Raw genomic sequence first — 24,801 nt, forward strand, 5'->3', positions numbered from 1 at the left:
AGCACCAAATAAATACTGTAAATACGAAACACTGTTACCTTTCTTCCAGAGACTGCAACACACACACACACACACACACACACTGAAAAAATACCCACTCGGTTTTTCAAAAGAATAGATTTATCCCATGATACGTGGAATATCGAAAGCACAGTTCCGAAACAAAACTCCACGCTGGCACAATTTCGGGGAGGGGGTACAGAAAAGAAGAAAATACTTAATGACCCAGGCTCCTACCTCCCAGCCTCGGCGCGCACCCCCACAGGCCTGAACCACCCGGCCAGAGGCCTGGCCGCGCTGTACTCACTCCGGCGGGAAGAGGCGCAGTTCGTCTATCTTGCCGAGAAAGCCGAAGAGCGTCCGCATCTGCTCGGAGCTGGCGCTCGGGGAGACATTGGTCACCTGGATCACTTCGGTGCCGCCGCCACCGCCGCCGCCGCCGCCGCCGCCGGGCCCGCCGCTGGGGCCCGGGCCCGCGGGGCCAGGGACGACGGTCGCGCTGCTCATGGCTGCTCGCGGGCTCGCTCCTGCTTTAACACATCAAACACACAACAAATAGTGAGAGAGGGGAGGGAGAAGAGAGGAGGCCTGGGTCCGGAGCCGGAGCCGCAGCCGCCGCCGCCGTCGCCCCTTCGCCCCGCCGCACGCCGCCGACAGGCAGGGAACGCGCGGGCCAAGGGCCGAGAAAACAAACGGCGCCGCGCCCCGCCCCGCCGCCGCCGCCCGACCCACAATGCCGCGCGGCCGACGCACCCGCCCCGCGCAAGCGCAGCAGATGCGGCCCGCGGGGGGGAGGGGAAGCGCAGCAGGGGCAGCAGCCGAGGCCGCCGGGAGGGGAGGCGCAGAGTACGGGGAAGGGGCTGGGCGTCACCACTCAAGGTCCCTTGTTTTTTCTGAGGTGGCAGAGGTATATGAGTTTTTTGTTTTCAAAAAGCAAGCATTCACTTCTAAAAAAAAAAAAAAAAGGCTGCACACTTTAGCAACTCGTGTCTCAAACAGTATTTACGACTTTTATATACACATTGGGAATCATTTACACATGTGCTAGTATTTCCGCCCTGGCTAACGTTTTCTCTCCACACCACTATAAAATTCCTGCGATCCTTACGCATATTCTGGTAACACTAATCTGTAACCAGCTTTTTAATAATCCTTCAGAAAATTTCCATGCCTTAAAAAGAAGTTAATTTTATTTCACAGTAGTTTGCTTTTTAAAAGAACATTTCATAATACTTTACATTCAAATTTATAACCAGCACTTTCTGGAGAAAAATGTGCTTCACACACTTACGCCTCACCCCCCCCCCATCCACACAACCCTTTGCTCCTCATCCTCATGCCAACTAGTCTCTCACTGTACCCCGTTCCGTGTTCAGCAACAAAGAATTCGCAGGTTTATTACTGATTGGTAAGCGCCTCCCTGCGCTAGCTAGGCACGATTCTGTCCCAAAGCATCCCCTGTAAACGCTGAACACACATCTCATCTCTTAAAAGGACAAAGTCACTGACTGACTGGGACGCAATCGGCTAAAGCAGGACCCGTGGCAGTTCAGATGCGACGCCTTACTGGATGCCCACTGCCGAACGCATGGTGGCGCAGGGTGTTCCCCGCGAGGCTCAGGGCACGCAGGTCTTGAGACTGGAACTGAGGCCCTCTGCCGCTTCGGTTTACTCACTGCTTCAATGGTGCTGAGAGCTTTCACGCAAAACGCATGGATTGTGCTATGAGAACTTCAGCAGGACTAGAAATGACAACTCTATATCTCTCACTTACAACGGTGTGTCTTTAAATATAAAGTCTACTAGGTAGTTTCTTTTCTCACATGCAATCAAACTTACATGACTATTAATCACAGATTTTCACCACCCCAATACTTCAATATCAAGAGCACCTATACGGTGCCATACACACTACAGTATTCAGTGAGAGAGGACAAGGAACACAAGGACAGGGATTATGCCTTTTATTTTTTAAAACAGTGTTTAACATCTGTTTATTCTATTCCTGTGATATACACATTTTTCATATTACTCTACTCTGTATGCTTGACATTTTGTAATACAAATTACAAATTCAAGCCAAGCAAGAGTTCCGTGAGAAAAATTCTTTACTCATCAAAAGCCAATTTATGTATGATAGCCTACTGAACATGGAAATGGATGGTGCTCTAATATGCATGATTACAGTGGCAAAACAGAATTTTCTTCAAACAGAGCACTTAAAAACATTTTATTTTCCAATTAGCAACTACAAAATTGAAGACTTTGCTTAAATACTAACCTTGTCGGTATGTGATTTAAAGAAATTTAACTTCTGAGAACTACCTCAGTTTTCTTGGCAATTAAATGAGGAACTGAATAATTTTAAAGATCCTAAAAGGTCTAACAAATACCTACTCTGCAGAACTACTGTCTGTATCTAACAGGAACATACAGCTAAAGGCAAATAACAAAACCATCGAACATAACAAGTACATCCAATTCTGAATCACTTCAGATTTGTTTAGGCTCTCAATTAAACAATATAATGTAGAGCTAGACACCAATCGTGTCTTTTTTGCTATATCCCCAATATAATAAAAGGCAGTCAAAAGTCACAAATTTCTTCAAATATTATATTCTCTGCTTCAGGAATTTTCCTAGCTGCTAGAAATAGAGCAGGGAGAAGACAGGGCTCTTGATCTCATGAAGCTTGAGGTCCAGTGTGGCAAACTCTTAATAAGCAAATGCAAAACGATGAGGAGTACTGTGCTGTGATGAAACAAAACAGTCTAGGGTGTGTGCTCCCAGCGTGGGAAGGAGGTCTGCTGTGAGCTCAAGCGCACAGGGAAACCCTGTCTCAAAACAAACAAAGGTGGGGAGACCCAAGCATGGGGTCCAGTGCTGCAATCCCAGCTACTCAGGAGGCTAGAGTGGGAGGATCACTTGGGCTCAGGAGTTTTAGGCCGGCCAGGACAACATAGTAAGTTTCCAGCTCAATGTAAAACGAAGAAACGTGGCTGTGGCTATATAGCTCAGTGATACAGCACCTGCATGGTAATTGCAAGGCCCTGAGTTTGATCCTCAGCACCTGCGTGGGGGGCAACAGGAAATAGGGAAGAAATCACTACTTGTGGAGACTTAACAAAAGGAGCAAGCAAGGCATTTAAATATCTGGGGTCAGAGCTTACTAAGTCAAAGGAAACTACAAATTATAAAGGCCCTGAGGGCAACAATAATAGGTCTGAAGCTTCCAGGACAAGGCCACTCTGGTGAATGGATGCTGTCCTATTCCCATCCCAGAGGACAGCACCCTCCAGGACATCAGACACTGAGTGAAGCAGGGAACCAGGAGTCCTGGGAACCCCGCGTCACAGCTGTCCCACAGGAGAGGGTCTCCTTGTTCTTGCACAGAATGGCAACGACAGATTTCTAAGATCAGCACAAACAGGAGGAAGAAACAAACGTGCAGGCTGGCGCAGGGCAGGGCTGTCTGTGTCTCCCTGATGCATTTCAATCCCTAGTGCCCGGGCACAGTGGTGCTCAGTCATCTTGAACTTGGATGCAACTAGAATTTGGACTCAGTCCCTACTTTTCTGCTTTCAGTTGTTTTTGCAAACATTTGGTTGTCAGGATTAGGGGTGAAGAAAAGTAGAACCATACTAAATAAAGGGGTACTTGTTAACAAAATAAGGTTAGTAAATAAATGCTGGGTACAGATTTCCTTAAACTATATTGCAGAGTGAGACTTAAAAAATCTTGTCAGAGTGAAAGAAGTACATATAGGAAAGGGTCAGTTAGTTTATCTTTGGGGCTTAGGTTAGGGGAGGCTTCTAGTTATGTTTGCAAGATGAATGTCAGCTTTACTAAGAATTGATGCTATTTCTGTTCTAAAGAAAAAAACTCCCACTTTGGCTTATAAAGTTGTGTTATGAGAAAGCACATGATTTCTGATAGGCTTTTTGAAACAGAAAATAATTCATACATTCCCTACAATATCAAGGTCCCCAGGGCCCAGCTGCTAATAGGTAAGGAACCACCACTACCATGTGGATAAGAAAAGGTAAGCTGATTCTTGATACTTCCAGCAAAGTATGTTAAAAATATTACAGAGTAATGCTTTACACAAATCCTTAAAACCATACCCACTACCACAATAAACAAGCTCCAGCCCTTTCACATCTCAAACTTCTGAAAGATCTCTGTGTATTTAGATGGAAGGTCTTTAGGAAAAAAAGCATAAACACAGAGAAAGACAAGTGCTCTACGTAACTGCAGACCATTTTCCCACTTAGATAATTTTTGTTTTGACAGCCACTTTTGCTTACACTAACTGAAAAGGAGAAATATTTCAAGCATTAAGATACTATTTCCAAATGAGAAAATAAGGACAGAATAGAAACAGCTTTTGTTAAGTAGGGAGGGGAAGAGGGGTTGAAGACAGGGTAAGAGAATGGAGGGAGGAAAATCAAGTTGTATCATGTAGAGGTACAGATTTCCTATGATGAATGTGATTATTATGTATACCTAAAATGTATTGAATTTTAAGGGCTCAGGATGTAGCTCAGCAGCAGAGAACCTGCCTGGCAAGCATGAGGTCATGAGTTTGATTCCTGGTACAAAAAACAAAAACAAAACTAAAAAAAACTTAAGTTTGAAAAGGTATTTTTCCAATCTCCATATGCACAGTAGTCTGAGCTATAGTACGTAATTATAGCTTGGAAAAATCACCATTTATCAGTTACAGATAAGTTTGGCTTCATGGATTGAATCAGGTTAACAGAAACATTTGGCTGGGATCACTGATTACACAATACTGTCTTTTAAGTTACACAAGATTCTTTTGGAGTCTCAACCGAGGAAAGGCCAGTTCAGGAAATGCTTCATAACCCTGAAAGACAATCCAGGGAAAATATATCCTGGAGAGTTAGACACATCTTTAAGCAAGTTTTAAGCATCTTAACGTGATTTTTCCTTAATCAAGGTACAAGACATTGGCATAATTTGACCTTTAATTTTTATGCCAGAAAACTAACATTTTCATCATGAAGGGAAATTAGTTTTAAAGAAAAAATTGACAAAAATGAAAGTACACTCACTGTAGCAACTGAATGTTCTAAAAACAGCCTTTCATCCTCACCACACTTATCAGGTGTAGAGTGATTAGTAACAATTCCTTGGGTCAAACTTAAGCAGTTTTACTACCTATTAAGGTAATTGTGCTCTAATACAGAAAGCATAAGTATACATGTAGAGACTCACACATGCATAGAACTTCTCCTAAAGTTTATGAGAATCCATTATATAATGTATGATGAAATGAACAGCTACTTTAAGACACTACAGTTTTCAGTGCTGATTCCATAGTATCATGCTGTGAAATCCAGCAATACTATTATTCTTCGTTCAGAATGGTTTTAGTCTGTTTTGTATTATTTAATTTCAAAATACGTGAGGGTATGGACAGCTATTTTGAAGAGAACAAGAGACATTATGGCAGCCATTGTTGATGTCCCTACTGTCTGGTTTTGAAGGTCTATAATGCTTTCATCACTCTGTTCTGATCAGTTTAATACTATTTTGTCTTGTATGAATTCATTGTGTGTGAAGATATGGACAACTATTTAGAAGAAAACAAGAAACAATATGATAACCAGTAATGATATCTTGTGTCTTGCTTTGAAATCTGTCACCTACATTGTTTTCTTCTGATCTGCTTTGTTCTGTTTTTTTTTTTTTTTTTTTTTAAGTTTTACTCTCTTTAAAATAAAAGTAAATCCTCATTACTTTGCACTTGAAAATTTGTTATCTGAGTTACGGAAATACTACTCTCTCTCATCTGAACGGTGCCCACTTTACTGGCCTTGTCAGAAGCAGGAGAGAAGATATTCATTCACACGAATTCCGAACAAAGAGAGACTGTTATTACAATGCATGCTCTATGCATCAACCAAGGTTTAAAAGAACTAAATGAGGAACGTGGAGCAGGCAGGGGTCAGAAACACCTGACCTAGCCATACCAGGTGTTCCTCACACAGAAGCCTGGACTCGCTTCCTTATGCTGCGCTGTCTCCTACTGCTTGTTGTAACGATCCTAGGAAAAATTAAAGTTCAAAAACGTGAAGGACAAATGATCAGTTTAAGACCTAGAGAGGTCTTTAACACCTAACTAAAACCTCTTGTTCAGGAAAAAGCAATGGTCATCCTTGACTGGAGCTGTTTTATGTCATTGTTCTAGGCCAGTTCCCTGGACTGATGCTACTGCACCACGCATCGCTCCCAGGAAAGTCAGGAATCACAGGCAATCTTTTGCGCTGAGTAGTTTCGTATGCAAACTGCACTTGTGTGCGCAAGGTGGCCTGAGTGTGAGGCAGATGCTCCCCACTGGGACTGTTTCCTATTTCATCCCCGCGGCCCCACTAGGGTGTGCGCACTCACTCATCTTAGGACTGGGCCAGCAGGGAAGTGGGGGGCCTCACGGTCTGGTCCCCTCTCAGGGATTCGCTTCATTTAGTACCGGTGACAAGATTCCTCAACACAATATGTACGATGTACGTAAAGTACTAACGTTGAATGTTAAAAATGTAAACTATGTGAATGCAAAAAGCTAGCTTCCTCCATCCTACTTCCTCCCTGTGACTCTGTTCCCCTAAGCATCCCTCAGCCAGCACACAGGCTGCCTCAGTTTGCCATTCAGTTCCCAGGACCGCTGCCCAACAATCTGGAACAGCCATAGCGCTTAACTTTCTAAGACTAGATAGAAGTAGTCCAGGTGTGAGCTGAGGGCCCAGCACACGGGCAGTCAGCAAATGTTCTATCAGGAACTCTCATTTTTTCAATTGAAGACAACTGTAATGCTTATCATTGTACAGTGATAATTGTTAAACTGCATGACTGTCAAAATTAAATTGATTGGAAACTACTTTGTAGACCGAGCGCTTATAAAGATGTGAATTGTGCTGTTACGAGATGCTGCCTTCCTTAAAAGGCTACTGTAATGCAAACATGACACCTATGTAAGCAGATTTCAAGTTTCATTATCATTTTGACTCTACAGCAGCACGTTAGCAATGGTATGCATAGGTAGATTACAAACATTCCTTTTCTAGGAATACTGCAGATGTTTCCATGGGAAACTTTTTATGAAGGCTTCCATTACTGTTCCACATTTTTAGAGCTGAAGTATTATTCTTTCTTGCAAAACAGCCAAACATATCCTTGGTTAATATTAAAAGTACTGTGATATGGGTCAGAACAGATTCTCAGATGACCAAAGAACAAATTAAAAAAAGAAAACTAAGTACATGAAACCACTCAAATGCCCGACAAATGATAAGGCAGGGTAAGTAGCTCTTAAAGGCTATTACTGTTTTTTCAAAACTCCAGCTCCTAATGTGCTCACCTGAAACTTTTAAAGTCCAGTTAGTTTCAAGCCATCCCTAGCGCAAGCTGAAGTCTAAAGCATTTGGGCACATTTACCAAGTAATTATTCTGAGAGACAGTGGAGAGAAAACATTTCTAGAAATTAAGGACTTAAAAAAAGCAAAATGTCAACATTTCTAAGTAAATAAAGAAAGCTGTACACTTAGAGGAAAGTGACAACTGGTGCTTCTAGAATGATGCTAAGCAAAGCTGGGCTCACACATCTGCATAGCAGAGACCGTGCATTTCACACATCAATGAGAAATAATGTCAATTGTCTAAGGGTATGCAACCAATATTTTAGAGAATGGGAAAAAAACCCACAAGTCAAGAAAAAGATGTGAGTAGTTCTTAAGGAATCCTAAAGTAGCATTTATCAAACCACAATTTGAGATAAATATGCCACCTAGAAATTTTAAATTTTATCCATTGCTTATCAATTGTTAATGAGCAACTACTCATCATTTTCCCTTATCACCTTATGCTGCAGTAAGAATAAAGTCTCGGGCTGGAGATTTAGCTCAGCGGCATAAGCGCCTGCCTTGCAAGCAGGCAGTCGTGAGTTCGATCCCCGGTACCGGTAAAACGGAAAAAGACAAAAAAAAAAAAAAAAAAAAAGTATCAAGAATAAAGTCTCAGGACCATTTCATGTCTTAATTAACTTATGGAGAAGCCTTGCTATAGTAGAGTAATATTTGCTGTGAATATTAATATTACATATATTAATACTTAACGTAAATATTAAATTTATTGTTCTTTTCAGAGTACATGAAGTCGAATCCAATTAAATAAAGGTGTTTGGAGAGAGCAATATAGTCAAATTTTAATACAGATTTGGGGGCTGGGGACATAGCTCAGTGGTAGAATGCTTGCCTACCCTGGGTTGAATCTCTGATAACACACACACACACAAAACCAAAAACACAATGGTGACTATTTACTAAAACTAAAACTAGTTTTTTTTTGTTTGGTTTTTTTTTTTTTTGTATTGGGGGATCAAACTCACAAGCTCACACTTCCCAGGCAGGTGCTTATGCCACTAAGCTAACTTCCCAGCCCCTAAAACTAGTTTTTAAGCAGACTTACCCTGTAGTGGTTTTGTATGTGCTGACACAAAAAACGAGGTTGAGAGGTTGTGATGCCCAAATTTTACCACTGAATTTTGCTCTACTAAATAAAGCCTCCAATCATGCAATTAATATCAAAATTGATAAATTACAGATACTTATATTCTTACAAAAAAGAATAAGAATGTTACTCTATTAACAATCAGGAATAATAACTAACCACTGGGAATAATAGAAAACATTTTTGAGTGGTTTTTAGAGTTACCAATAATCAAATCTCAATACCATAATTTTTACTTAAATTATATAAACAAGATTGACCTCTCAACCTCATTGTTCCAGTTTATTTTCAGTAGGAAGAAAATAAACAACAATGAAAGAAATCTAAAAGCATTTGGAAAACACTGATGTTTCCTTTTATAAAAAGAAACACACAACAGTGAAGAATGTTTTCCACTATTTTTTAAAGTCAGCAGTTATAAGCCTAAAGGGAAAACAAGCATGAAATTGCAAGTTGAAATTTTTAAAGAGAATATATTCTCTCAACAAATGAATTTTGTCATAAGATAGCAGCTCTCACACATAAGGTAATGTTCTGAAATACTCATAATACTCATTAAAACCAGGTTAAACCTGCTATTGTACCCCAAAAGAAATTTCCTCCAGAAATGTGGGCAAGGCAAATTTACTTTGTCCTTGATTTTACTTTTTATTTAAATGTGCCTGGAAAATCCTGTACAAATTAAATTCACTTTCCCTTAGGACAATTTCAAACTTGCTTCTGTAAGCCCATTTATTAATATACCTTTCATCTTTGAAAAAAATATCTCACATATTGCAATGTTCGTAAGAGTAATACAGCCACACCTGAAAATGTCTTCTTAAATTTCAATGGCAGAGATAACTTGGTCTATTTTAATTGGATAATCTCACTTTCTATTATTAAAACAAAATAGTATTCTGTGGATGATATGCTTCTTAGGGTTAACAATTTTGGTTTCTTCAGTCTTTCTTTTTTATTGAGCTAAGAAGCTAAGAGTGAAATGTTACATTACTTAAATACAATGACTATAATTAACTGGAAGTGCATAATTGTTACAAAAGATAGGGATGCAGTAGTCTCTAGCTTAGACATATTATTTTAATAATGTATCTATAGTCTATTTTTAAAATAAGGTCATACACTGTTGAAAAGAATTATGATTTTGTGTTTAAGGCATTTTCTTACAGTAATACAATTGTACAGAGCTTAAAGTAATACAAGTGTACATTCCAACTATTACTATATAAAATTACAACTATACTTTAACAAAGAAACTCAAATTGATTAGTTTGTGTTTCTATCAACTTGAGGTAAGAATTTTTCCAATTGCACGAGGTAATAATTTTCAACTCTATTTGCTCAATCTGCACTTACTACACAAATATAGTATACAGTTTACTACTATAGATTCATTCTAGTAAAATTCTTACTCATCAGTTTTATATTTGGTTGAAGTTAACCACTTAGATTTTTCATAATTACTTTGTCAAGAAACAGAATATAGTTTGTATACAAAATAAAATATTTCAATGTTATTAAATGCCAATAATGAAACAATCGAAAACTGCTATTTTTTTTTTAAACAGTTGTATTGAAGATTTACTGTAGGGAGAAAGGTAGCTGCTGTAAAATTTTAGACTTGAGCAATTCATTCTCTAAAGATACGCTGTGACTTCCTATAAAATAGATGTTTCTTAAATCTCTTTAAAGGGCAGGGGATATAGCTCAGTTGTGCCTGGTAAGCACAAGGTCCTATATTTGATTCCCAGTACCAAAACAAGAGTCCCTAGCTGATTCTAGAATACAAGCAACTTGGAAATTATGAAAAGCCAGCAGGCAAGTCATGGGAATTAAAAAACATTTTGCAGACAGATTTACGTTAAAATCTCTGGTCATGTTGTAACTTCTTTTGGTGTCAATTTTTTCACCTGCAAAACTGGTCATTGCATTCACTAAGAAATAGTAAATAGAGATTGCCACTTAGTAAGAGCGCTATAAGGTGGCTATTATCATTATTGTCAAGAAAGCTTACTGGAGTGTTCATTAATGACCTTGCAAAACCGCAAAGATCCTTTTATTTTAAAATCCACCCTTTCCTCCCTTAGTTGGGTAACTACTGGTACCTTTCTGCTGTTTGCTTTGGTATATGACTCTACAAAACTAAGAAGGTGTGGGTGTTAAAAAGTGACAAACGTTCCTTCTTTCTTTCCTCCTGTTCTTCAAAAAGAATGGTTTGTGTTTCCACTGTATGATCATTTTTTCATGCCTATACCTTGTAATCTGAGCAACTACTTTGAGGATAACAATACGCAACCATTGTTAAGCTATTTTGAAATTCTGTAATTGTTTTTATTTTTTCGTTTTAAAACAAAAACATTTTTAAAAACAACAAAAAACAACTAACATTCCTTGTACCAAGAACTCATATTCAGGTACAGTTATGAGTGACTGCAGAATTTGTCAAAGGAGCATCACGTGGCTTACCAGTTACGATCCCCAGGAGCCTGGATAGGCTTTGAAGGTTATCCAGCCACCTATGCTTTTAAGCCACCATCACTTCAGGCTGAAGAAAAGCCCGGCACTCAGGGCAGTGCCATGCAGGATGAGTTCTTAACAACTACTTGTTGCAATCATCAGTAAGTGTACATTTCGGACGGAAACTGTAACGTCCCAAGAAACACCGGCTTACTGACCGAACTCTGCATTTCCTATTCTGACCTGGAGCCCCTTTCCCTTACCAAGAACTCCAAGATTTCAGCTTTTATTTTCACTTCATTATTTCAAAAACGTTACCGGTTGAGATTCCCCCCTAAATGAATGAGAGGGGGGGGAAAAAAGCTTCCAAAGCGAGCAGGGAAACCGCCCAAAGTTACACAGTTTGTAAGCTGGTGGGATTCGAACTTGCAATTCCGGGGCTGCGGCGTCCAACGCGTGCGCGACACGTTGAAGTCCGAACCCATCTCTGTCCCTAGGCCGCCCGCCTGTCACGTGTCTGCCTGCCGAACTTCAGGGCCGACCGCACGTTTTCAGGTGGGGAGCTCCCCCCCCCCCTCCACACACACCGATGTCGGCACCCCTCGCACACCCCACTACTCCAAAGACGGGAACCGGGCGCTGAGCCACAGGCCCCGAGCTCGGGAGGCCGCCGGACCCCGATCGCCCGCGCGCCGGCGCCGCCCGCGAAGCCACCGGCCCGGGCCAGGGTCCAGAGGCTGCAACCGCGCCCAGGGCTCGAGTCTTCGCCGAGGCCCACGCTCAGCCGAGGAAAGGAGAAAGCAGGAGGGGGCTAGCCTTTTGCGACACCCTCTTCGTGGCGGAAGCCCTCAGGAAAAGATCAGAGTCGCAGTTACAAAGTCAACAATAAAACCTCAAGCTCCTCTTAAACCCGTTAAACGCACTTACTTCAGCGAAGTATTTCCAGAGCGGTAGGCCGGCACCGGCAACGGAAAGGACTCCTCTGTCCTCCAGCCCCGGGAGCTGGCGGTGACGACATCTAGGCGCGCCGCAAACAGGGAAAGCCCCCGCGCCGGGATGCCGGAGCCCGGCGCACACAGCGCGCGTGCGCACTCGCAAGAGCCGGGGACGGCTGGGTGGTGCCGCTTTTACGCGCGGAGCTCTGCCTGGGAGGCTGGTGGTTTGAACATGTCGCGCCTGCAGGGAGTTGCCAGGCGGGATCCGCGGGCTGGTTTCAGGGCAGAGAGGACAGATGGCAATACTTCGATACCCCAGGGGCTGTTGAAGGCGGCGAGGAAGAGCGGCCAGTTAAACTTGTCTGGTAGGAACCTCAGCGAAGGTAAGGTTCGGAGGACCGGCGACGGTGCGCCCAACCCGCCGCAAGCCTTGACCGCGGGCCGCGCCCCTCGCGTAGGCCTGGCTCGGACTCCCGGTCTCAGGACCCCCTCCAGCAACCTCGTGCTGTAATCTAGGCTTTATCTACGACGTTTGCACTGGCTGGTTCTTCCGGGTGAACCCCTCCCCGGGCTCCAGCGGTCTCTGTTGAAGGAGCCGGTCCTGGGGTTCCCTCGGGAAGCAGGATGGGATCAGCCCCGTCCTGTGAGAGTGAACCAGTCTTCAGTTCAAGGGCAGATACTTTGTTTCTTTGACCTTAGTTTTTCGCCTCTTAAATTTGATCGCAAAAGCACTTAACACTGTATGACATTTTAGCTGCCCCTTAAGTGAGGATGTAGTGACTGCAGAGACCCTCCTCTGTATGCAGCTGGCCACAATCCTAACGCCAAGGGATATCGTATTTTCTGAGCCGACGATCAGAATAAATGCCGCATGAACTGTATGCATTTGAGGTCGTTCTGACAGACCTGATAGCTTGCACAGATCTTGCTATCACAAATGAAAGGTTAGATGTAGTTCGGGAGTGTGTGTGGGGAGGATAAGGAGAGGAGTGGGAAAAAAAAGAAAGCTGTTTTTCTGTAGTGTTTTATTTATAATCTGGTCTTTATCCTTCACGTAAGTAAAGCCTTCGTTTTCCTTCTAATGATTGCTTACTAATTGTGCCATGTATCCAGGGAAACAAATGTTGAATGAATGAAAGGATATGTGACATAAAATGTGTTTTACCTAGTGTGTTTGTGGTTTTGTTTTGTTTTGTTTTTTGAGACAGAGTCTATGCAGCTAAACTGGCCCTGAACTCACTATGCTTCGGCTGGCCTTACAGAGACCCTCCTGCCTCAACCTCCCGAGTGCTAGGATTATAGGCATGCTCCATCACATCCCTCTGTGCCTAGAGTTTCTAATCATTGGAAGCAAAAGCGCTTTCAAGTCCCCCCCGCCACTAAAATACACAACTCTTTCTTTTTTATTTTGCCTTTATTTTTATTTTTTACAACAAAATTTTAAAGTCTGTCAATCTTTTTTAAAAAAAAAAAAACCTTTTTGTTCCCCCGCTCAAATACACCACTCTTGCTTTTTTAAAAAGCCCACTTCCATCCATCTCGTCTCCCTTCCCGTTTTTAACACTGTTCTTTTTATTAGTACATGTTTGTCATACATAATGATCACATTCATCATAGGGAAATTGGACCTGTACGGAGTACATCTCAGTTTTCCTTTTTTTCCCATTCTCCACTTCTCCCTTCTTTCCCTCCCCATTTACACAAGCTTTGTTTCATTTTTTCCCACCTTTCTTTTGGGGTTTTTTTTTTTTCCTCTTTCTTCTCTACCACCTTTTCCCTTCCTTTCCCCTTCCTGTTTGAAAAAGATGTTCTTACTTCCTATTGTATATCTCTTATTAGTTCTGTGAGGCTAGGGAGCTTTGTATTGTTTATAGTTGTACCCGGAGGTAAGTTGTAGATTCTTATTTGTGGAAGCAGTAAGGAAGTGAAGGAATAATATCCTTGAGTGCTGTGTGATGATTCGGAATGTGCTTATTGACTGGATCCAGGTAGTTTTAAATTTTTGAGACGCAGATAATTTTTGACTCCTGAGTCGATAATTGTATAGGATCAGGACTGTTAAGGTTCATTTTTAACAGAGCCTAACAATACCTGGCATAGTAAATGAGCAAGTACACAGTGTCTCAGAGGAGGAAAACCCTGAACAAGAGAAGCTCATGGTCTTTGTAGCATATATCACAGAGGGATTCCAGTTATCACAGTGTAGAAGGTCTTTCCCTATCTAGCGGTTACCTTCTTTTTCATCTCTTGTCTCTCAACATTTGACACCCAATTACAGTAATTCTTAAGTATTTGTAGTCTGTTTGGGGGTCATGCTACTTTATCTCTGTAGCTTTGCCTGCTATGTGCCTTAGTTTCTCTCTCTCTTTTTTTTTTTTAAGTCTGGGATTACGGGTGTACGCCATCACACTATCTTGTAGTTTCTTGTTTAAAATGTGAAATAAGACTTTCCAAAGTTAATATAAGATGATTTAGGTCACATGCCACATCCCTGGTATATAAGAAAGTACACCATAAAAACTGACCATTGTCTATGTGGCTGCCTATGTGGTTTCCTGGACTTCTTGTTTTAAATCTTACCTCTCTACATTACAGAGTCTTTATTTAGGATTACCTTTCAGTCTTACTGTACCATACAAAACATAATGGCGTTCCATAGCTCACCTTGGTAACCACCATCTTTTTACAGTTTCTGTAGTTTTTTTGCCTTTCCTGGAATGTCTCAATTCAAATCATAGCAGTTGATGGTCTTTTTAGATTGACTTTTCCCCCTATGCAATATGCATTCAATGTTCTCCATGTCTTTTTGATGACTTGAATGTTTTTCTTTTTATTGCTAAATATGATTCCAAGCTAAGAGTATATCATTTTACGTATACAGCCGCCTTCTGAACATCTCAGTTGCCTCAGTTTTTGTCAATTATGAATGAAGCTGCTCATGATCAAGTTTTTGTGGAGATGTTCAGTTCATTCTGGCAACAAGCTGGACCATATGATAAGATTATATTTAGCTTTGCAAGAAATGGCCAGGCTGTCTCTCATAATCTACTCTGTTTTTTCCAGCTAATACACGAAAGTCTAAAGAAATAAAGATTATTGGCACCTTCAAATAACTCATAGTCTTACAAGCCTTTTAGCATGTATTTTATCATTAATCAGTTTTTGCTTGTTAAATAAACTTTTGTCATACTCTTAATTCTTTTTACTCTGCGTTCATATTTACCTATAAATGCACTGATCAGGTATAGCCTTGACTATTTTTTCCTGTGTTAAAATGAAATAAATACTTATCCTCTAATGAAATCAGTGAAGGACAAACAGCTAAGCCTATTTAGAGTTAGTCTTGAGGGTATTTACTTTTACCTGTAAGTGAAATACACATACTCCTCAAGTTGTCTAGATATACTTTTTGTAGCTTCTAGTTCTGTTTTGAAAATACTATTGATTTTCTTGTGTATAAGAGCATATACCTGTTGCAGAAAGATTAGATTATGTAGAAAAGCAAAAATGAAAATCATTCAAGAATTTTTTTACTATTAATATTTTGGCGATTTTTCTTCTAACAGTTTTGTTGTATGAGTATATATAATTTTATTTCTATGTTTTTTTTTTTTTGTCTTTTTCTTTATCAGTACCAGGGTCAAACTCACAACCACACACTTGCAAGGCAGGTGCTTATGCCGCTGAGCTAAATCCCCAGTCCCCTGTGGTTTTATTTTTAACAAATTTGGTATGTGATGAATCCTGCTTTTTTTGTCCTTTGCAGTTTTCAGTCTCACTTGGGGGGAGTGGGGAATCTGGTTATTTTAATAGCTGTATAATATTCCATATCACACTACTATATTTGGTACATAAGCATTTGAATTTTCAAATATTGATGGCAATTTTTCTATCATTATTCCAAGTGTCAGTCTGGGACTTACTCAGAAAAATATGCTGGAAAAGAAGTAACTGTTAACAGCTGATTTCAAAGAAAAATAATGTAATCTGGAAATTTTAAATGATAGCTATTTTTATTAATGGCATCATGAGACTCTATCATCAGTTTGGTAAACATTGTAACTTCTTTTCCCTGGACCAGATAAAGGGAAGACAGAGGAGAAAGGAGTTAAGAGTTATGACGATTGCTTTTGGTTGCGTATTAGTGGTAAAACATTGGCAGGGAAGTGTTTGCAGGTGGTTCATCTGAAACCCAGGAGAAGCAATATGTGCCGCATTTTGGAACACATGAAAGCTGTAAGCTCTGATGGAACCTGCGTTCTCCAGGTGAACATGTGTCGGGAGGTAGAAAAATTACTGAGCAAGCCAACTGAGTTAATTTGGAAGTGATATTATTGAAAGGGGAGATGTTAGTGTGAGTTTTTTTCTCTTGCCTTGAAGATGGCAGATTTTTTTTATGTATGGAATTACATAATCAGATCTAATGCTCTTAAGCGTAGTGTTTTAGGGTAATTAGAATTTACCTTGTTCAGTATGTGTAATTTGTTGGACAGATTAAAAATTGTAATACAAGTCATTTATCGAGGTTTTTGGTAGCCATCTTAAATTGCTAGAAATTATCTTTTCTAGTATTTGGCTTGATTCTGTATTTAGGCTACTGGTTGTTTGATGAAGCTTCTATGTAATAAGGGTTAACTAAAGTATTCACAATATCTTAATAAATAACTTCAGAAAAAAACTGCTTTCAGGAGAGTAGGTTATCAAAACAAGTAATTTTTGTGTAGCTCTAAAAAATGAAAGCAAGAGAAAATACGCAAAACTTTTTTTTTTAATTTTTGAAACAGAATCTCACTGTGCAGTTCAGGTTGGCCTTATAACTCACTTTGTAATCCAGGCTCCCTGAGTTTCTCCTGCCTCAGCCTCCCCAAGTGCTGGGATTATAGGCTTAAGGCACTGTGTCTGGCATATTTGGTATAAAATTTTACTATGAACATTCCTTTTTTTATTAAAATCCAAAGAAATTTGGATTGTATGAAAGGAACTAAACAGTCAATTGAAAATCCCATTCCTGCTTCCTGATCCTTTAGCATGGTTCTCAATTTGAGTGTCTTTTAAATTCTTCATATAATGGAATTTTAGAACTTAATGGCCAGACACTATATTCAGGGGTGGGAAAGGCAGGCTCAGCCCATTCTCATAATTAGAGAATAGCAAAACTCAGCGATGACATCCCCCACGCCAGCTGCAACTTGTAAGATGGACATAACTCAGCCAGAAGGTATAACTTGTGCTAATTTGCTTGTAGGACAGAGTGGCTCCAGGCAAGGATTGATTCTTCCTGCTCACCCAAGCCCCTAACCCTAGGCAAGTCTGCCTGACAACATATGACCCAGCCTGCGTAGCCAATTATAAAATGACCTTTTGTACTTCCGGCCTAAAGCATACATGTGTAAGTGTCTGTTGAACTCCCAGATGAGGCTGGTGATCTGGAACTTGGTTTCCCCAGCCCACTAGCTTCATAAAGTTGCCTTCCATCTGATTTGGTCCTGGTTTGTCCACAACATTAAGATGTATATCTCAAGTTATTACTACTACCATATTTATTTAATAAATCAGTGCAAATTTAAACTTGGCCCTATCTTGTCAGGCTCACTCTCCCATATTTTAATATGTTTAGATAATGAATGAATACTGTGGATTTTATGACAAGAAAAGTGTCTTCTGTGGAAAAAAAATAGTACTAAAGCTTTCGGTGAAGGCTTTCTTCACTATAAAACTGTGTGTATCATGTTACAGTAAAAAATTCAGGATGTTTTTCTCTGGAGGCTATGGATGCAAATTTTTCCTTTTGGCAAGGTAAAACACGGTTTCATTTTTGTCATCCTTGTTGGACTTGAGAATGGAATAGCTCTCTTGATACCTTATTACTGGAAGTGTTTAAGATTTTCTGAAACAAATGTCTGAATTAACCTCAGACTGCAGGTCAATTAATGTCTTCCCTGCAATTCTTTAGAATTAAAAACAATTTGAAAAACAATCTAAAAGTGACACTGCAGTGTTGTGTTTTGTCAGTGTGAGACAGTGAGGCCGTGTGGTGGCCGTGATGCAGTGCGTGGGAAAGAGTGGGACGTGAGTGAGTGAGCTTTCTCTTTCCTAAGGTAGTGACTTGGTTTGTTCTTTTAAAGTGCTGGTCACTGGGCACACAGTCGAGTGAATACCATTAGGAGGGTAAACTGAAGATTTTACCCTAAGCTAACAGAGTTCTGCAGCTTTGTACAGACCAAACGTCTCTAATTTAAAATCCCCGAATTCTTCTGAAATTTAAAAACCGGCCCTTGGAGGTTTTAGATTAGGATGTTTCACTGGTAAAAATCCATGCAAATATTCTAACATCCGAAAAGCTCTGAAAGATTGTGACTTTACTAGTTCCAAGAATTTTGGGTAAGGGACATTCAGCTTTTACAACTGTTGTTAGATCCTGACCCTGACCCTCTGAGAGGCTCTCACTTACCAAGGTAAGTGGGGACCAGTTTTTCGGTTTATACCACACCCGTAGGTCCTTGACTCTTCGGGACATGGTCTTACAGTTTAGTGTATTTAGTCTCAGAAGATGGATGTTGATGTAGGCTAGGACGTAAGCAGTGGTAGTGAGTGTGTGGCTTGCATGTTATTTGATTTTCTTTGAGACAAGAGATATTACTGTATGAGTCTGTGTTTCTAAACCAAGGCCTCAGTATTTGGTTTAATTGCAGTGTTGGTGTCTTGTGATAATCTTGAGTGTGGGGATGTGGTTTGGGTGCCTCGGTTTGCCACCACTGATGCAGACCTTGGTGGCATTACACTGTGCTGTCTTACGGAAACACCTATCATACACTGCGGACAGTCATTATATTTTCAGGTTGTTGAGGACGCTAAGAAAGGCTGTTCACTCTCACAGTGTGTCACTCCTAGTGTTTCCTGGCTCCAATTTCTTCTTTAACCTTTCATTGTGAGTACCACTTTAAACGTTTTAGAATCTTCTCCACTTCTTCACCCACTGACTTCTAAAAAATCTTCCACAGTTTATGCAGTCCTTTGCCACCCACCCATTCGTTAGTCCTTGTTCTATGATTTGCTGCTGTCGGTGTAAAAGAATAGTATGTCCGGGGGCTGGGGATTTAGCGCAGTGGCATAAGTGCCTGCCTTGCAAGCAGGCAGTCGTGGGTTCGATCCCTGGTACCGATAAAAAGGAAAAAGACAAAAAAAAAAAAAAAAGTATGTCCCCAAAATGCAAAGAAAGCTTTTTTCCCAGTGTTCATTAAGGGTTGTACTGTCCATTGTGGAAGGGACATGTGGACAATTTAAATTTTTAATTAATTAGAATTAAATAAAAATGAAGTTCTTCAGTTACTTTAGCTACATCTCTCATGTAACTAATGGCTTGTGTATTGAATAGTGCCAAGATGGGGCGTTCCCATTGTTACAGAAAACATTGTATCTGTTGAGCCCTGTTACTGGTTTAAGAGAGTTAGTGTATTGGCCAGTTGCCTGGTGTTAGTATTAACTCTTACCGTTAGTAGTGCTACTAATACTAGTTCTGAGCCTTAGTTTATACCTCTGCTACAGCTTTATATGTACATGTTGATGGCTAAACCTTCTCTGTTGCATGCTGGTAGAACCCATTCTTTATCCCATATAACTACCAAGGAGTATTACGCAAGTATTTATCTAGTGTATAGTTGAATGAAGCTCCAAGTGAGAACTAGTCTGTAAAATACTATAGTCTGTTTTTGAATAAAATCAGCTTGCACTGGAGAGGCAGTGTATTGTTTGACTTTCTGGAGTTTTTCTTGTTTGTTTCAGAAATTGTTTTTCAGTGGGTAAACCGAGTAGCTCTTATAAAAGTAAGTCGCTTACGATCTACTTTTTGTTTCTGTATTTGTGTGTGTCTGTGTCTGTGTGTGTGGTGGTGGTGGAAACAGTGCCCCAGTGTGTGTGGAGAATCAATGTGGATGTCCCTGAGGAGGCCAACCAGAATCTGTCCTTCAGCGCCGCCGACCGGTGGTGGGAGCAGACGGACCTGACCAAGCTTGTCCTCTCCAACAATCACCTCCGGTCACTCTCGGATGACCTTCGCCTCCTGCCTGCACTGACCGTTCTCGATGTGAGTTGACACTAATTATGGGTGGGGAAGTGCAGGAGACCCCAGAGCTGCACTTTGGCTCTCCGAAGTACAAAACCCTTCAGAATGTGGAGGAGGCATGGCGTGATAATTAAGAGCGCAGAGCACCAGGCTTGGATCGGACCTGGGAAGGCCGTCTGTCCATGCCTCGGTCTCTGTGCCTGGCCCCGAGGTGGGGGGTAGTGCCTTGTGAAATCGCTCTGCAAGTGGAAGTGATTTTTCGCCTTCATTTACTTCCACTCATGTTTTTCTTACTGTTGTTTTAACATCACTGTTATTCTAGACACCGCAGCAAGTACAGTGCTTAGGATGACATTTATTTTACTTTTTGTAACTTCCTGGCAATTTCATTGATCTACTAAACTACCAGGCTTATACTTTTGTGTTTTTATTATGGGAGTCTGTGGTCAGGGCCTGGTTCCCATGTCTTGGTAACATGAAGTGGTTCTAGGCTGCTGGTGATTATACTTAACAATGTCCAAAGTCTTGAAATTCATGAATATATAGATGTTGGATGTGTGTAGTGAACTTTCTACAGGAGTATTTACTGTCTTTATTTGTAAGACAAATTGGCTTGTTCTGTGTTTGTTTCTATTTTAAAAACAGTTTCTGTGAGAACATGAGAGAAATTCCATTTTCCTTTCTCATAGAATTCTTACAGTCTCATGTATTTCTCATAAATAATAATGTCGGGCTGTTGTTAGTTTCTAACTCTCTGGTCTGTTTGAAGGAAGATGCAGTGAGGTGATGTGTGTGTGTGCACATGTGTGTGCATGTGTGTTTTCTTTTTGATGTTTAAAATGAGTAAGTTATTATTTCATGATTTCTGAGCACCAGTTTGGTCAGTTTCAAAATCCTTTTCCTCCTCTTAATGCAGTTAGGGTCCCAGGAGCACAGTTCACTGCCACTGAACGAGAAGAACGGGATTATTAGTGAGTAGTTTTGTACATTGGCAACGGCTAATTATTGTCAATTTTAAGACTAATAATATTGACTTTGTCTTAATTTTAGATACATGATAATCAGCTCACATCACTTCCTGCTGCTATAAGTGAGCTAGAAAATCTTCAGAAGCTCAATGTCAGGTAAAATCTAAGCTTATTTCTAGTATTGCAACTATACTAGTGTAATCCTAGTAATTACATTGGTATAACATTAGAAGGTAGCAGGGGCCTAGGCATGGTTCAGTCACAGAGCACGTACTGAACAGCACTGAGACCCTGGGTTCAGGCCTCAGTACTTGCTCCCAAAGTGATCTTTGTATAATCTCCAAAAATAGCTAAAAGAGAAGGAAGATTTTAAGTTTTAGTTCTCAGATTACTGTTCGTGTGTGTGTGTGTGTGTGTAAGAGATGGGCTTAGGCTATGCCTGGCCCAAGCCACCCTCCTGCCTCAACATCCCAAGTACCCAGGGCTACAAATGTACACGCACGGCAGATTGTCTTTATGTTTGCTTTTAGAATTTCTTGCATGTTTTTTGATTCATGAATTAAGGCAATCACTTTTTTTTAAAAAATGTTTTCTGTGTATGAGATAAATCATGGTGAGTCTTATCTTTAGAAAAGGTCCTTCTTGACATCTCAAGGTTGAATTTACTGTTACCTAAAAATGTCTGGGTACAAAGCACTAAGGAAGAAGTGCTGAACGCTTTTTCCTTCTTTGCTTTCTTTTCTTCTTCCCTTTACCCCTTTCTGGTGTTCAGGGTGGACCCCAGTGCTCACACTAGCTTCCCAGCCCACATTTTATTTTATTTTTTTGGCTGTACTGAGATAGAACCCAAGGCCTTCTCACTGAGCTACAGCCCTAGCCCATTATTTATTTTATACATTTTTCCATGTGAAAATGTAGTGAACCATTTATTTATAAGAACAGTGTTTCCCTAGAGGTTGCATTATATTTTATTTTTTAAATTTTGAGATGTTGTAGCTAAGTGGCCCAGGCTGGGCTGGAACTTGTCATCCTCCTGCCTCACCTCCCAGAGCACTGGGGTCCCAGGTGTGTGTCACCCCCAGTTAGTTTTCGTTAATATTGGTTGCACTGACATTCCCCAGGTGTCCCTGGGGCCCCCGGGTGCTGTTATTGATCAGTGCTGGGAGGCTGCACCACTGGGCGCCAATGGACTCTCCCCCAGTGCTCACCCAAATTTTAAAGAAAGAGCTTTTGCCTGATCTTTGCTTTGTGGGGGCGTAGATTATGAGAAGGGAAGGGAAGGGGGATTCCCTGTAGAGGAGGAAGCCAGTGACACCTAAGGCGCAGTTTAAACTTCTCAGCAGGCAGCCCCTGCAGTTACAGTTCACCTGGAGGAAATGGGAGAATTGGAGTCCTGACCTCCACCCATCCAGGGCACTGCAGAGGTCTCGCTTTTACTGTTAAGGTAGCATCTCTCTCAGCTGGCAGTAGTCTTAGAAAAGATACTGTTCTATTTGTAGTATATATTTTTAGTTTATGAAATACAGTATTTCTGTTTACAAAATACAGTAATTCTTGAGCATGGAAAAGTAAAGGATTGCTGGCAGCGAGCTGCATTTTTTTTTCTAAACAAGAAATTAGTTAAAACACTAGTTTAAAAAATAAATGTGGCAATAGATCTGAGTAATACCGCCAGGACTGTGGAAAGTCAACTGGCCTGAGGGAACCCAGTTCCCGAGGTCCTCGCTCAGTAAAAAGCCGCACATTCATAAATCCTCAGAGCGTTGCAGCTGCATCAGGGTCTCTTCCCTTCCAAGTCCATGGCACAGGGCCTGTGGAGACACTGGGGTGTGGAGAGGGAGAGAGGTGGAGGGAGGAAGGAGGGAGGCTTCCAAGTCTAGAAGTCCTGGCTGAGCCCCCGTGTGCTGTGGGCGGGGCCTGGAAGCTGGAGGCTAGGGACACCCCTGCACGTCCATTTTAGTCTCTTGGAGAAAACATCCTGTGGCTTTTTGTTGCAATTAGTTTTATGGTAATGTAATTTAGAGTTAATGTAAAGTGCTTTGTATTTCTGTTTTTCCTGTTACATAGAAAAGCAGCTGTTTATGGATTGAAAATAGAGCAGAATTTTAAGTGATCTAGTTGTAATGTACTTGGGAACTTGCTCATTCATCTCTTAATTATCAGGCAGTGCATTATCCTCCCGGATGTGGGACGTGGAACTGATCCCAGATCAGTAAGCTGAGTATCTGTCCCTACAGAAGGGATAACTAAAAATTTAGACCAAATACGGTGTAGAAATCAATATTACTATTAACATGAAATTGCCAGCACTCAAAGATAAATAGCTATTTTTGTCTTGAATGGTTCGTTTAAAACCTAAATTCCATTGTATTATGTGTGTAAATATAGTTTTGTCAGAATTCTAGAAGTCAGACATAGTATAAGAAATTAAGAGTCCAATAAGTCCTTTCATGTTATATGAAAAATCAAAGTTGATTATTAGTAAGAAATAAAAAATACTCAAATTATTTGTCTGTTAAAACCCCTTATTTGTTGTTTTTCCTTCAAACTATAATTTGATTATTTTAGATTACTGTTCTTTTAAGGAGCATATATATTTGGAATGTGAATTTTGAAAAGTACTTAAATTAGTAATCATATTTCATTTATGTAATGAGTCCATGTAGTTATCTAGCAGTAACATAAATATTGTGTTGCTTACCAAATTAGTCTTCATTTATTTTATTAACCAATAGCCATAATAAACTGAAAATGCTCCCTGAAGAAATTACAAATCTAAGAAACCTGAAGGGCCTATATGTCCAGCACAATGAACTAATGTGCTTACCAGAGGGATTTGAACAACTTTCCAGTTTAGAAGATTTAGTAAGTTGTAATTTTCTCATTTTTGTATTGCTCGGGGATGGTGGAATATTTCATCATGCTGAGAAATTGAACATATGGTTGAAATTTGGGGACATGTGCTAAAGTAGATGACCAGAAATTGTTCATTTCAGTGATACTGCTAAATTAGAAACATTTGTATTTTTTATGTTATTAATCAACTTGAAGTCATAAATCAGGACTACAGTTTGGGGAGGAGACTATGTAGATGACTGTGTTATTCAGAGGCTTTGATTAGCTTAGCAGAATATAGGGAGGTGTCTTTAGCATATACCAGTTCTGTAGTTTTCTAGTTCCATTTCCGTTTTCTTCTTTATTCTCAGTGGCCCTTCTTCCCTCTTAGTATACAGACAGTTCCTTCAAGGCCTGCCTTAGGTTCGCTGTTTTTCAAAATGACCCCTGTACCTATCTTAGATGGACGTAGCTATAAAACAATATAAGTATTATTTTAATCATGATATCAAGAATAATTAAAGTGCTTTAGGCACTATGCTTCTTGGTTTACATATGACCAGTGGGTGGTTGTACCCTAAGTACAACTGAAGCTGATAAAGGAAATTGGTCACAAGCCATGCACCAAGTAAAGAATGCAGGGAAGATTGCTTGTTTGCTGTGTTTTGAGATGGAGTCTCTCTAGGTTGTCCAGGCTGGCCTTGGGCTCACTGTGGGCCAGGCTGGCCTCAAGCTCTCAGTGATTCTCCTGCCTCAGCCCCCAAGTGCTGGGGCTAAGGCATGTGCCACTGTGCCTGGGCACAGTGACAATTTGAGCATGAGCCAGCGTAATGCCAAACTCTTTGTCTCTTTTTTTTTTTTTTCACTTTAGCTACCAAGAGAATGAGGTTCCACTGTAAGGTGTTTCTTCTTAAAGATTTATTTCCCTTTTACATGTTTAGAAAATACATATCATTTTAGCCTTAAATTTTACTTTTTAATTAAAGGAAAAATTACTCTTTTTACTTCTACTTAC

General features: G+C 40.5%; 2 protein-coding genes across 11 annotated transcripts in view; one reads left to right on the forward strand and one right to left on the reverse strand.

The window, feature by feature from the left end:
- Positions 1 to 12,049, reverse strand: part of Srsf11 (serine and arginine rich splicing factor 11) — a 31,668-nt gene extending 19,619 nt beyond the window's left edge. The window contains exons 1-2 of one of the 6 annotated variants that reach the window (XM_063258390.1): positions 11,914 to 12,049; positions 308 to 527 (exon numbers count right to left, since the gene is read on the reverse strand). In XM_063258390.1, the coding sequence (XP_063114460.1) occupies positions 308 to 507 (200 nt within the window). In that variant the 5' untranslated portion in view covers positions 508 to 527; positions 11,914 to 12,049. Of the gene's footprint in view, positions 1 to 307; positions 688 to 11,913 lie in introns of those variants that run through there. The other 5 variants (XM_023561192.2, XM_023561191.2, XM_023561194.2 and 2 more) reach the window with 5 other exon arrangements.
- A 15-nt stretch (positions 12,050 to 12,064) lies between these two features.
- Lrrc40 (leucine rich repeat containing 40) overlaps positions 12,065 to 24,801 on the forward strand; it is a 44,327-nt gene continuing 31,590 nt past the window's right edge. For 2 of the 5 annotated variants that reach the window (XR_010050572.1, XM_005007929.4), the window contains exons 1-4: positions 12,070 to 12,304; positions 19,823 to 20,004; positions 21,034 to 21,107; positions 23,687 to 23,816. Coding sequence is in view for 3 of the 5 variants with exons in the window: in XM_005007929.4 (XP_005007986.2) it covers positions 12,154 to 12,304; positions 19,823 to 20,004; positions 21,034 to 21,107; positions 23,687 to 23,816 (537 nt within the window). In the remaining 2 variants the exon portion in view is untranslated. Of the gene's footprint in view, positions 12,305 to 17,166; positions 17,311 to 19,822; positions 20,005 to 21,033; positions 21,108 to 23,686; positions 23,817 to 24,801 lie in introns of all 5 variants that reach the window. The other 3 variants (XM_063258364.1, XR_010050574.1, XM_063258371.1) reach the window with 3 other exon arrangements.

This window comes from Cavia porcellus, unplaced genomic scaffold (assembly GCF_034190915.1).
Source record: "Cavia porcellus strain 051 isolate PalLab524CR breed Dunkin Hartley unplaced genomic scaffold, mCavPor4.1 scaffold_1, whole genome shotgun sequence".
Taxonomy (NCBI): Eukaryota; Metazoa; Chordata; class Mammalia; order Rodentia; family Caviidae; genus Cavia; species Cavia porcellus.